The 13,805-nt window shown below is 43.4% G+C and overlaps 1 protein-coding gene across 1 annotated transcript in view; it reads left to right on the top strand.

The window, feature by feature from the left end:
- SPPL3 (signal peptide peptidase like 3) overlaps nucleotides 1-12,923 on the top strand; it is a 122,541-nt gene extending 109,618 nt beyond the window's left edge. Inside the window, exons 4-11 of the mRNA XM_007448201.1 lie at nucleotides 1,881-2,000; nucleotides 2,775-2,853; nucleotides 3,772-3,884; nucleotides 8,057-8,163; nucleotides 8,647-8,810; nucleotides 9,559-9,758; nucleotides 10,852-10,961; nucleotides 12,162-12,923. Of these exons, the coding sequence (XP_007448263.1) occupies nucleotides 1,881-2,000; nucleotides 2,775-2,853; nucleotides 3,772-3,884; nucleotides 8,057-8,163; nucleotides 8,647-8,810; nucleotides 9,559-9,758; nucleotides 10,852-10,961; nucleotides 12,162-12,233 (965 nt within the window). The 3' untranslated portion in view covers nucleotides 12,234-12,923. The remainder of the gene's footprint in view (nucleotides 1-1,880; nucleotides 2,001-2,774; nucleotides 2,854-3,771; nucleotides 3,885-8,056; nucleotides 8,164-8,646; nucleotides 8,811-9,558; nucleotides 9,759-10,851; nucleotides 10,962-12,161) is intronic.
- The last annotated feature ends 882 nt before the right edge of the window (nucleotides 12,924-13,805 follow it).

Genomic DNA, 13,805 nt, shown 5'->3' with positions numbered 1-13,805 from the left:
TGGTTTAAAATCTGTGCTTTCAAAAAACAAAAATCTTTGCAGTCTATCTAATATTCTAGAAAGGTTCTTTGTATTCTGTTTCTCATTTTAATTGCAGACTGAACTTGTAAAATTTAGATTGATTATAAACAAATACTTCTCATATGCCTGCCTTAGTAAACAGTTCTTTTGTTCTAGCCAGTCATTTGATTTTTTTTTTCTCATATTTTAAACCAGTATAATTAATCTGTAGTCTATATGATGCTTTGTTTTACAGAAGGAGGGGCTGTGGGTGTGTGTTTTCAGATTTATAGATTTTTTTTAAAAGATTTGTTTCTTATATAACAAATAATCATTTATTTGAGAAACCATTCTTTTCTGTTGTGAAAGGCACCTGAAATCTAGCTTCCTCAAGTAGTTCTTTGAACTATTGTAGAGCACTCAAAAAAAACTATCCAGGTGAAATTTAGTTAGAGATTTCAGAGTTTTGCCTTACAAATGCCCATAAGATACCTTAAGATATGCGCCCCCCCCCCAAAAAAAAAAAACCTATCCATGGGCCAAGATGAATGGGTTTGACTGCAGTTCAGGTCAGACTCTTCTCCAGATCATTTCTGTTTGTCTTGACACATGGCTCACTCTTCTGAAATTGAATTGCCCTATTCCTTAGTGAATTATTTGACTCATCTACCTAGCCAATAAGAAGCAATTTTGTTTTGTAGAAATATTTTAATATTCATTTCACAAAAATCCCTAAATAGCTTTCTTGAGGACAGGTAAATTTGAATACTGATGAGCAGTTTTTGTTTTTAATTTATTTATTAATTTTTGGCTGCATTGGGTCTTTGTTGCTGCGCGCAGGCTTTCTCTAGCTATGGCGAGCAGGGACTACTCTTCGTTTCGGTGTGCGGGCCTCTCATTGTGGTGGCTTCTCTTGTTGGGAAGCATGGGCCCTAAGCACGCAGGCTTCAGTAGTTGTGGCACGTGGGCTTAGTAGTTGTGGCTCACAGGCTCTAGAGCGCAGGCTCAGTAGTTGTGGTGCACGGGCTTAGTTGCTCTGCGGCATGTGGGATCTTCCCGGACCAGGGCTCGAACCCGTGTCCCCTGCACTGGCAGGTGGATTCTTAACCACTGTGCCACCAGGGAAGCCCCCAAAATAAAATCTTGTGGGGAGTTTTTCCTGGACCTACTAACCCCTTGAGATTTCAGTTTAGTTGGCTCTGGGGTTGGGCCCGGGCACTGTGATTTTTTTAAAGCTGTCCAGGTGATTCTAATGAGCAGCCAAGACTTGAGAACCACTGTGCTAAATCCTGCTCTATCCCAAGAGCTTCTGGTTCCCCCCATTTATCTCTTATTTACTCTTTAAAATGTTCCCACAAAGAAATGTTTTTGATTTACTGTTTCCAGATATATCTTGTTCTCCCCCCCTCCCCCACCAAAGTCAGTCCTCAACTATTAGCAGCAATGGGGAAGAATGAACATGAGTACATTAAATCCACAGATGATGAGAAATTATTTTAGTCAGGGGGTTTAAACCACCTCTTTTACCAAATATATATATACAGGACCACAGATATACTCAAATTGACTAAAATGAATTTTTACTACCTCTTAATGTTTTTGTTTGTTGTTTGTTTGTTTGTTTGTTTTGGCACCCTGTCATCCAGATGGTTAGCACCAGGAGGTAGTAAGTCAATTCAACAAGTATTTCTTGGGCACCTACTATAATAAAGGCACTATGAGGACAGCAGGCAGCTCACAGTCTCACTGGGAAGGAGAGAATCCAAGAGCCTAGATAATCTATATTTTATATACTAATCCCTAGAACTGTCTGCATTTTATGAGTTAATGTATCTGAAGTACATGGGTAAGTCGTTGATATGTCCCTTTTTCCCTTCCAGGTATCCAAACTATTGACTCTACCCAGGCCCTGTTCCTTCCAATTGGAGCATCTGTGTCTCTCCTAGTAATGTTCTTCTTCTTTGACTCAGTTCAAGTAGTTTTTACAATATGTACAGCAGGTAACTGAGTTCCTCTATCTGATCTTAACGTTAAGCTGAAAGGAAATTTTTAAACCTTTTTTAAAATCATCATTCAAAACTTAAGATTTATACACTGCTCCGTGCAAGTTTTTCTTCATAAGTCTGGCTTTTTCTCCCCCCACTCCTCCTTGAACCACTTGATACCTGTATCATCAGTTCAGTCCTGCGAGATATTTGATACCTGTATCATCAGTTCAGACCTGCCAACCCAATCTGAATGAAAGGCCAGGGGTTGAAAACTCATGAGCTTTGTGGCACCAGAGCAGAATTGCTTTGTCTGTGGCTCCTTGTCTGATAGGTTACCAGAAAGTCCAGTTTGGCAGAGTAGTCATTGGCAACCCCTGCCCATGTTTCTGCCGATAGAAACACTCATAGCTAATCACAGTAATTCGACTGTCAGCTATCTGATCAGTTTTCAAGCTGAGTGATGATGGACATGTGTGAAACATCAAAATGCTAGACTTGTTAGATCATACCCTGGCCTGCTGTTTATCATTTCTTGTTGAGATAGGTGAGAAAGAGGAAACCTACCAATGCTACCCCTACTTCAAATTAGGTAATCTTTTTTTAAGAGGTTGTTTGTGCAGTGCTAAAGGAAGATACTTTTTCTTCTCTAGTTAATTAATACTATTGTATGCACTTGTCGAGAAAAGTATTCTGGGCAATGATTGTTTTCATAAGTCATGCCATTTTTCTTATGCTTAGTAAAATAATAAACAACAAAAAGATTAACTATACATTTTCTTTCTCTAGTTCTTGCAACGATAGCTTTTGCTTTTCTTCTTCTCCCGATGTGCCAGTATTTAACAAGACCCTGTTCACCTCAGAACAAGTAAGGACTTGGGATTTTCCTCTAAATTGTAAACTTGTATATGTATGTTTTTGTCTCATACTTGATAGCAATATTCGGGGTCTAAATTTTTGGTATCGACTGAAGCACACAAATGCCAGAAGACTGGAAGGTGAAATGTTTGATTTTTTTTAAAACTGTAAGATAGTACCTCTTTTTGCACCTTTTCATCTTTTTGCACCTTTTCATAGCAGAGGAAATATAAACAAATCTTAGGAAGTCAGAGTCACTGTAATATGCTTCCTTGCTTTGATTATATTGAAAGATGAGTTTTCTTTTGAAGCAACATTTTCATTCCTTTACTAGTTATAATGGAATATGAAAATAGTGCTTGACTCAAACATGCTTTGCCTTTCGTCTTTGATGACCTAGAATATATACTAGCCACTTAGGTTTAATCCCAGTGTTCACACTTCAACTCCTAAAGCCGTTGCTTCATGGAGAATGCTGTATGCACTTAGGAAATCAGTCACTTGGTGGCTGATTTTCCCAGGAATTAGTGATAACCATAGATGTACCATCTTAATTTTATTCACCTTTGCTTAATGAATTGAATTGTTGACTTTCTTCATTTTGTTTTCCTCATAAGAATTAGAATTTCCCCTACATTTAGATTTTCTAAAGATTGATATTATCACTTTAAACTTCTCAATACCCATCCCATGTTGATAACTTGGGATAAAAAGCACATTATCTAATGGATGCAGAAGTATAATTCCTTTGAACTTTCTGTAGTTTTTTCCAAAGAGATTTGGGTATTTTGGATTTCTGGGTATCTAGGTATTGCCTACTATTTTAATCTGGCTGTCACAAATTCTGACTATGAAGAACCAAAGGAGAGTTTGATTATTGAATATAATTTATTGTCCATTAGTCCAATACATGTTGTGTATTTTCCAGGATTTCCTTTGGTTGTTGTGGGCGTTTCACTGCTGCTGAATTACTATCATTCTCTCTGTCTGTCATGCTCGTCCTCATCTGGGTTCTCACTGGCCATTGGCTTCTCATGGACGGTAAGTAACTACTATGTGACGAGTTGAAATTTTAATATTTATGGTTAAATTTGTCCTCCCTTCCTCTACTTTCTGTGTTTTAGTAGTGGTACCTCTGATTGCCACGAAAATTAGGTGTCCAAAGATGGTGTTATGTATCAAACTTTTTATTATTTTTACCTACATTCTTAAGATCTTTTTTAATAACAGCTTTTTGGGGATGTAATTCACATACCATACAATTTACCTATTTAAAGTGTACAATTCGGGGGACTTCCCTGGTGGTGCAGTGGTTAAGAATCCGCCTGCCAGTGCAGGGGACTCCGGTTCAAGCCCTGGTCCCGGAAGATCCCACATGTCATGGAGCAACGAAGCCCGCAAGCCACAACTACTGAAGTCCATGTGCCTAGAGGCCGTGCTCTACAACAAAGAGAAGCCACCGTAGTGAGAAGCCTGCGCACCACAACGAAGAGTAGCTCCCGCTCGCTGCAACTTGAGAAAGCCTGCGTGCAGCAATGAAGACCCAGTGCAGCCAAAATTAATTAATTAACTTATTTAAAAAAATAAAGTGTACGATTCGGTGGTTTTTAGTATATTTGCAGAGTTGTGCAACCTACACTACAATCAGTAACCTACACTACAATCAGTTTTGGGTTTTTTTGTTTTTTTTAATTGTTTTTTTAAAATTTTTGTGTTGGGTCTTCGTTGCTGAGCGGGGGCTGGTCTTCGTTGCTGAGTGGGGGCTACTCTTCATTGCAGTGCGCAGGCTTCTCATTGCGGTGGCTTCTCTGGTTGCAGAACACAGGCTCTAGGCACGTAGGCTTCAGTAGTTGTGGCATGTGGGCTCAGTAGTTGTGGCTCATGGACTTTAGAGCACAGGCTTGGTAGTTGTGGCACATGGGCTTAGTTGCTCCACGGCATGTGGGATCTTCCTGGACCAGGGCTCAAACCCATGTCCCGTGCATTGGCAGGTGGCTTCTTAACCACTGTGCCCCCAGGGAAGTCCCTGGTTTGTTCTGTTGTTTGTTTGTTTTTTAAATTTATTTCGGTTGCGCTCGGTCTTAGTTGCAGCTCACTGGCGCCTTAGTTGTGGCATGTGAACTCTTACCTGTGGCATGCATGTGGGATATAGTTCCCTGACCAGGGATTGAACCCGGGCCCCCTACATTGGGAACACGGACTCTTATCCTCTGCGCCACCAGGGAGGTCCCCTACAATCAGTTTTAGAGCATCTTCACACCCAAACCCACACCCAGTAGCAGTCACTTCCCCGTTCCCCCACCCCAGCCCCGGGCATCCACTAATCTACTTTCTATCTCTGTGAATTTGCCTCTTGTGGACATTTTGCATAAATAAAATTACATATGACCTTTTGTGTCTGCCTTCTTTCACTCAGCACAGTGTTTTCAAGGTTCATCCATGTTGTAACTTGTATCAGTACTCCATTCCTTTTAATGGCCAAATACTGTTTAATTGTATAGATGCATCAATTTTATTTATCCATTCATCAGTTGTTTCCACTTTTTTGGCTATTGTGAATAATGCTACTGTGAAAATTGGAATACAAATTTTTGTGTAGACTATACTTTCTTAATATAAATGGAGTTATACTGTAATATAATATCCATATTATATATAAATATATGTGGAATATATAATGTATGTCATATAATATATTGTATATGATAGAGACTTCTTTTGTGTAATAATATAAAGACATGTCTATATCATTTTATAAAGGTATGTCATATAATATGTTGTATATGATAGAGACGATAGAGACTTCTTTTGTGTAATAATATAAAGACATGTCTATATCATTTTATAAAGGTACTAATAGCTAACATTTATTGAGTGCTTTTTATACATTGGGCACTCTGCTGGGTGTTTTACATGGACTTTCTCATGTAATCCTGAATGCAGCTCTTTGAAGTAGGTACTATTATTGTTCTTATTTTACGGAAGAGGAAACAGGTTCTGAGAAGTAACTAACCACAGTCACAGAACTCCTGTGTATATTTCATACTTACTATCAAAACATCTTGATAGTTGTTTTGATAGAAGGACATTTCTCAAAGTCCGCCATTATTCTTCTGTTCTCTCCCTTAAGACGCTGTTAGACTTTTCTTTATTTAAGACCCTGTAACTATCTCCACCTCTTTTTTCATTCAGTCCTTATTACTTCTCTTATTTTCATAGTCTGCTTTACTAATCTCACGAAATGTTATCTAACTGCTCTGTGCCACAAAGTCTGTTCACCTTTTCCTTTCTTGGTGTTTCAGAAAGGAAGGAAGCTGAAACACAGAAGTCAATTTTATACTGTTTGTAACACTATCTAAAGAATTTTTTTAAGGGAGGAATGTGGAAAGCAGAGATTATGGGTATGGATCACACTTTTTCCTGTTACCCATTCCAAGCAACCATGAGGCTAATCCAGACCTTGGAACAGAGCTCTTTGGAGGCAGTGCCACGTCTGAGGGGCTCCTCTCCTCTCCAGGCACTGTGTCCCTGGCAGCTCTGAGGACGGCTGAGCTACAGTGGTGCTGTCATTGAGTGTTCAGGGAGGCTCCCCAAACCCTTACTGGCCTTAACTTGTAAACTTTTATATCGTTTTCTGTCATTGTTGCTACTTCCCAGTATCTGCTTGTCCAAGGATCTCTTAGCAGTTTACACTAGTTAAATTGCCCTTGTGACCAAGCTTAGTTTTCCCTCGAAAAAACAAAAAACGGAGAGTCTAAACAAAAAATGGAGAGAGTCTTTGAGCTTTTTAGTTTCTTGTTTCTCAGATTGGTATTTGATGTGTGTTTGACTTGTTTTCTGCTATTAACAGAAAAGATAGCTTTCTAGCACATCAGAATGATAAATGTGGTTATTTTAAAGGGCGAGGCATGAAGTGTGTTTTCAGAGTTATACCAAGAAGCATTAATATTGAGAAAGTACTTCAGAGTTTTTTGAACTAAATCTATAATTTTTTATCTACTCAGTTTCATCTTACAAATTAATCTTTTAAATTCGGGAAGACTTGAAAGAATTTGACCAGTAAGTGGTGTGGTATGTTTGCAAAAGCTGATGAATGAAGAAAGAGAGAGGCAAACTGGATGAATAGTTGAGCGTGTGTTTCAGGGATGTGACATGGCTGGTGGCACTGTTCACTTGGGGGTGGGAGTGGTTCTCCTTCAACATGCTTGTATTAAGAACCTTCTCTGAAGTAGTCAGATGGGATGCATTCTGCCTCTTCAGACATGGAGTACGGTGGGGAGACTTGGTGGCCATGATTGGAAAGAGGTTATCGCTCAACTTAGAGAGAAGGAGTACGTGGAAGCATAGGAGCAAAAGAAGAGGCTTGAGGCCAAGTGCGTGTAGTGCAGCGCCATTCTGTGTGAGTTATGCCTTTACAGTCGGACTTGATTCATCAGAGAGTAGGGGACCTCGTGATTTAAGGCAGGGAATGATGTGAACTGATGTTTGACAGTGGCAGTGAAGAGTAAGTGGGGGGGAGAGACAGAAAATGGGAAAGGATACACACATCACACTAGGAAGTATGGGAATCATGACCGAGGTGTGACGTGACAGTCAAGAGGAGCACCCCAGAGTGGTTGCAGCCTGAGTGTGCGTGATGAAGGTTACGATAAGATGAAAAGGAACCCAGAGTTTCTTGCTTGGAAGATTAGGGATAGAATGACATTGTGTGGAGTCATGGAGAATCCTGTCATTGAGCAGTTCTGAGTTGTCGTGTTTAGTTTAGACCCAGGTGGGGAGGATGAGCATAAAATGAGTGGCTGGAACAGTGTCCTTAAATAAGTGAAAAAGATGTGATCTAGGGTGTGCATTGGCTTTAAAGGAGCAAGGGCGATGCATCTGAAGTAATGGGGGGAGGCAGGAGATGAGAGCTGGGAGGCCGGAACTGAGCTTGGCTTAGAGCTTTAGCATTCAGAACAGTCCCCTGGGTCTTAGATAGTTGAGCACCATCTATAGCATGAGAAAAGGGATTTTTTTTTTTCCCCCAAATACGAGCAGGTCACAGTGGGCTAACGGTGGGCACTTTGCACTAGTAGGGTGTAAACATCTTAGACTGGGGTTTAGGGCTGCCTGATTTTTTGAGGGACTTACAAACTCTGTTAGGTTTATGAGCCGAATAGCTTGTGGAGAGAAGCTGAGCCTGTGCTCCACACTGACTGCTGTCTCCTCCCCAGCCCTGGCCATGGGTCTCTGTGTCGCTATGATCGCCTTCGTCCGCCTGCCCAGCCTCAAGGTCTCCTGCCTGCTTCTCTCAGGGCTTTTAATCTACGATGTCTTTTGGGTGAGTGTCTGTTTCCCCAAAGCTGCTGCTCTCCTTTGTGTTTAATTGGAACATTCACTCCGGAAAATTTTTAACTCTAAATATCCAAAGTCTGCTTGCCAGAGTACCTCCTGTCTGAGACCACTCCCAGCCTGCACTGTACCTGTTAAAAGGTGAGCAGGCAGCTTTCCGTGCCTGTGTTTGTCGAGGCTTGTTACAATAGAGAGTACATGTGTGACTCTCAGGGTGGAAAAGGGAGCAGGCAGGCAAGGTTCTCTGCCCTGGAGCACTGGCAGCTCTGCTGTAAGGGCTTCCTCTGTGGGTGTGGAGAGAAAAAATCTGCACGTACACACAGGAGCAAAGATTTTCTTTCTCCTCAAAGCGTGCAGTCTAAAAAGCTTGGTGATGCAGTACTGAGACTCTGCTCTTAAGAACAAAGAGGGCTGGTGCTGAGATCGGGGTGCTTCCAGCTCCCTCTGGTAAAGGTGACTCTCCCCTCGGCAGGTGTTTTTCTCTGCCTACATCTTTAATAGCAACGTCATGGTGAAGGTGGCCACACAGCCGGCTGACAATCCCCTTGACGTTCTATCCCGGAAGCTCCACCTGGGGCCCAATGTTGGGCGCGATGTTCCTCGCCTGTCTCTGCCTGGAAAACTGGTCTTCCCCAGGTAAGACTGGCGTGTTGGCCTCATCTCGTGATGGTGAGGACGCTGCCTTCCTCTGCCCCTCTGTTCCCCAGTTTGTCTGTCTTTGTCATCAGAATTCTGATGCTGGACTGGAAAAGGGTTGTGAGTCATCTCCATTTTACAAATGAGGACAAGAATACTGACTTAACTTGCAAAGACTGATCATTAAGTGATACAGGTGCAGCTTTTTAATATTGAATAATGTTATCAAACAACCCTATGTTACCGCTGTTACCATAGTTTAAAGTTGGCTAGAGGGAATTAACGGGAGAATCTGAATCTTTTTTACTTCTAAGACATTTGTAAAAATGTCTTAATGCTAAAATTATACAGTTCCTGGAACTATAATCTTGGAAAAATTAATGTGCTGCTTTAATCTCCCGTGTCTGGTAGTAGTAGGTGCTTATTTGAAGTCTTAGCAGTGAATGTGTGACACATAGTGAGCTGCTTGACATTTCTAGAGGCAGCAGCGCTCAAGCAGATGGCTCCAGCAGTCACTTAGGCGGTGCTCTCCCGAAGCACTGAGGGTGGGGCTGAAGACCTCAATCTCCAGTACTCTTGTGGCTCTTAATCTCTGAACTCTTAAAAACTAGTGTTGTTAAGCCCATAGAGATTGCCATCTACCGTTCAGGTAAGTTCTTTGACTTCTTAGAAAGTGAACAGACTTTGCGCAGGAGGAGAAATGGGGTTGTAGAAGGCGGCACCCCTGACATATGACACTACGTTCCAGCTCCACTGGCAGTCACTTCTCTATGTTGGGCATTGGAGACATCGTGATGCCTGGACTCCTGTTGTGCTTTGTCCTTCGTTACGACAACTACAAAAAGCAAGCCAACGGTGACTCCTGCAGTGCCTCTGGACCCGCCAACATCTCCGGACGCATGCAGAAGGTTTCCTACTTTCACTGCACCCTCATTGGATACTTCGTAGGTAAGAGAACGAGAGAGACTGCATGCAGTCCCCTCTCTGGCTGTCCTCCAACCCCTGGAATTAAATCACGTCTTCTAGCTGCAGATGCCAGATGAAAGGAAAGCAGTGACTCTGGTTGCTGTTATAAACAACCACAAAGGAAAAAAAACTGACCCACGAGATGAAAGATGCTCTATGTGTTGGCCAGCAGCCTAGTTCCCTATCCAATAATATGTTTGAAGAACATTGCAGGAAAAGTGTGGTCAGGCCTCAAAGTTGAGAAGACCTGCCACATGATGAAATCTTTGGCTTGAGTTTAACGAATGTCATGTTTATTTCCTACTTTATTAGACAGATATTTCCCTTCATCTGCTCTAACATTTCCATCACCTCTGACCTCGGACTCTCCCTCGGCCAGCTTTTCTCTAGCCAGCTCCGATTCAGGCAGACAGGAAGAGACGGTTGTAATTGGGCTGATTCAGGCAGACAGGAAGAGACGGTTGTAATTGGGCTAGTAACCTGTCTGTACTCCAACAGCTATGACAGTGAATGGAAAGGAGCACCTTTCTCGCCTCTGTGCCTCCTACTGAAGGAGCACTTCATAGTCCACGGTGCCCTCATAGGCGTGGGTTCATTGCCACTCCACTCCACTGGCTCTGAGGGGGGCATGGCAACTGTGGTATCCCCATTAGATGGATGAGCAGGCTGAGGCTCAAGACGTGAAAGGCCTTAGCCAAGGTTATATGGCTGTCATAAGCGGCATAGTTGAAATTTGAACCCAGGTCTCCAAGTCTATCATCATATACCACAGGAGACAGAGGGAGACCAGGCACACTCAGGGCTGAAATGAGGCCTGGAACCAGGGACCTGGGCATGGAGTGGGACTTGGACTACTCACAGGTCCTTGGAATTCTACGCTTTTAAAAGCTGTGCTGCTCCCTGTTTCTTTACCTGCTCAAGCTGGGCATTTCACTCCCCACCATTGGATGGAATGTGTCACATTACAGCTGTACAATCTCAGGACTGTGCCAAGAAGCAGCCAGGTAACAGCAGCTCTCCTCTCTCGGGGCTGTCCCCTTGGAGTCATTCACGAACGTTTCTCTCTCCCCCGCAGGTCTGCTCACTGCTACTGTGGCGTCTCGAATTCACCGAGCAGCCCAGCCCGCCCTTCTCTATTTGGTGCCATTTACCTTATTGCCACTCCTCACGATGGCCTACTTAAAGGTGAGAGAGGCAGTTATAAACCAGTGAAAGCAATAACATGGCATTGACCCTGGACTTGGGTATGTATTCTCCTTGCTGGAGGTGGTTCTGCTTAAGACCCTAAGCTCTTGATCTTGAGAGTGGGATCTTTTTGTTTTTGTTGCTTGGGGAGGATTTTGTTTGTTTGCTTGCTTGTTTTTGCTAACCTGATATTAGCAACCTCTTCCAGGTTCTTACAGCCACTGTCTGACATTACTAATGAGTAGACCCCTTACCACCTGGTCATGGATTAATTAACTGAAATCCCTAGAGCCCCGCTACAGAGACTTCCTGCTTCTCTTAAAAAACAGCACCCTGGGGCCTCCCTGGTGGCGCAGTGGTTGAGAGTCCGCCTGCCGATGCAGGGGACACGAGTTCGTGCCCCGGTCTGGAAAGATCCCACGTGCCGCGGAGCGTCTGGGCCCGTGAGCCATGGCCGCTGGGCCTGCGCGTCTGGAGCCTGTGCTTCGCAACGGGAGAGGCCACAACAGTGAGAGGCCCGCGTACTGGGAAAAAAAAAAAACAGCACCCTGTTGCCACCTAATAGCCCTTTAATACTCTGCATTAAAGTTTGGAAATAATTAAGAAATGCATTGTAAAAACTAAGGGCATTATCTGGGCTTCCCTGGTGGCGCAGTGCTTGAGAGTCCGCCTGCCGATGCAGGAGACGCGGGTTCGTGCCCCGTTTCGGGAGGATCCCACGTGCCGCGGAGCGGCTGGGCCCGTGAGCCATGGCCGCTGAGCCTGCGCGTCCGGAGCCTGTGCTCCGCAAATGGGAGAGGCCACAACAGTGAGAGGCCCGCATAACGCAAGGAAAAAAAAAAAAAAAAAAAAAAAAAACTAAGGGCATTATCTGATTTACAAGATTTATTTTATCATGCACATTTTACAGATGACGAAACAGGCACAGAGGTTAATTATCTTGCCTAGATCATCTGAATCATAAGTGATAAAACTGCCACCAGGACGGAGTTGGTAAAAGCCCTTACCCACTCAAGGGGCCTAAGAGCCCTTCTAGGAGTTCTTCAAAGAATGAGGGGTTACTTTTCAGTGAGTAAAATTTGAATGTTCTTTGATTCTCCACAGAAGCAATCTGATCTGAGATCAGGAGTCAGAAAGGACTTGTAGGTATGTATGCCTCGAGTTGAAATCTGTGACTTAGTTGAGTTCCTTCTTTCCCAGGGTGACCTACGGCGGATGTGGTCTGAGCCATTCCACTCCAAGTCCAGCAGCTCCCGATTCCTGGAAGTATGATGCATCACAGAGAGCGACCAGAGTGGCCTCTCAGTCCTTTTCTGTCCACGCGTGGTTTTGTTTCCTCTTAGAGCTGGCCTGGTACTCGGAGATGTACCTGTCTAAGGACTGCCATGTGACCGGATTATGCATTTGCAGGAGCGAGGTGCTGGAGCCTGTGTGGTTCCTTCTCTTCCTGCCGTTGGAGAGGTGGAGCCCCTCCTGAAGTGACAGGCCTTCCCCAGCACTCCTCCCTCCCCCGTTTTTATGGATCTGCACCAGACTGTTAACCTTTGGGGGACGGAGATGTGACTGTTTAAACTGACAAGGGCAAGGAGTCGTTCTATACCTTTGAACACTAAGAGGATGAAAAACATTAGCAAACTGGTTTCCTCAGTGAACCCTCAAGAACTTTTGGGACCAGTTTCCTATGGGGGATTCAAGTTTCAGAGAACTGAGACAGAAACTCTTCTGTCATTATATTCTTCTTTCCGTTTTTTGGATTTATTAAATATTTTCTGTGGTGTGAAGTGACTTATTAAATCCACAGACACTGAGTGACTTCTTACAACATACACATAAGAATTGTTGTAATGAATTCATGTCCACCCAGATGTTGTGTTGGCAGTGAACGAGGGCACGGTTTTTATACATACATACACACACATGCACATGGATATATATGAATAAACAAAAATTAAAACCTGCTAAGATCATGCTGTATAGCAGACAGGGGCTTGCTGTAATTTTTAGCATGTAGAGCAGTTCACTCTGGCTTCCTTGTATATGGATAAGCGGCTGTCTTTCCCTCCACAACTGAATGTGCAGTTAAAAAACAGTATAGTATTTGTACTGATATACTCATGGACTTTAGGGGATGCTCATTTGGTTTTGATCAGTGTAGCAAATTAGGGATGAAAAGTTAAAACTTTTTGGCCCTTTTTTCATTTTTACAGGCTTCTCCCTTGCAGGGTTTTTGATAGTTTCTTCTTGAACCAGTGCATGTATTATAGCAGCAGGTGTCTTTGTGCTTTCTGATCATAGTAATGTACTACTTGTAAATACATTTTTCTATTTTCTATTTTTTTGTATTTTTTTTTTTGGCATTTTGTTTCATTGGTGTGCTGTATTTTCCATGCCCTCAATTCTTTAAGAAAAAAAAAGGAAAAAAGCAACACGATCCTGTCCTTGCTGTTGTGATTATAGTCTCGGTTTACCTGTTGTGACAACTGGGTTTTGGGGACAAATGTCAAACACCCCCGGAGATGGGCCCTACGTTCCAGGAATTGTGGCAAGAATGAGCTGCTGTGACCCTTAAATCCGCCCGTGTGCTGTGGCCTTGGCTGGAGACCCAGTGTCCCAGCAGTGACTAGTGGGAGTGGTGTCCACAGCCTGAGGGGAAATTGCCCGTTGTTTGGAGGCAGAGAGAAGCCGGGGATTGGTCTGCCCACCTGAGAGCAGGGGTTGGAGAAGGGCCCATGTTTCCCGGGCTCTCCCTTAAGCAGGTGACCTGTGCATAAACTGGGGCGCTGTGGGCCCCGTGGCTGGAGGTCGCGGTGGGTGGCACTCACAGGTGGTGCACAGGCGGTGAGG

The sequence above is a fragment of the Lipotes vexillifer genome, unplaced genomic scaffold, assembly GCF_000442215.2.
Source record: "Lipotes vexillifer unplaced genomic scaffold, Lipotes_vexillifer_v1.1 scaffold236, whole genome shotgun sequence".
NCBI classification, from domain to species: Eukaryota; Metazoa; Chordata; class Mammalia; order Artiodactyla; family Lipotidae; genus Lipotes; species Lipotes vexillifer.
Note: the sequence above shows the minus strand (reverse complement) of the source record. Positions and strands in the feature narration are given on the sequence as shown.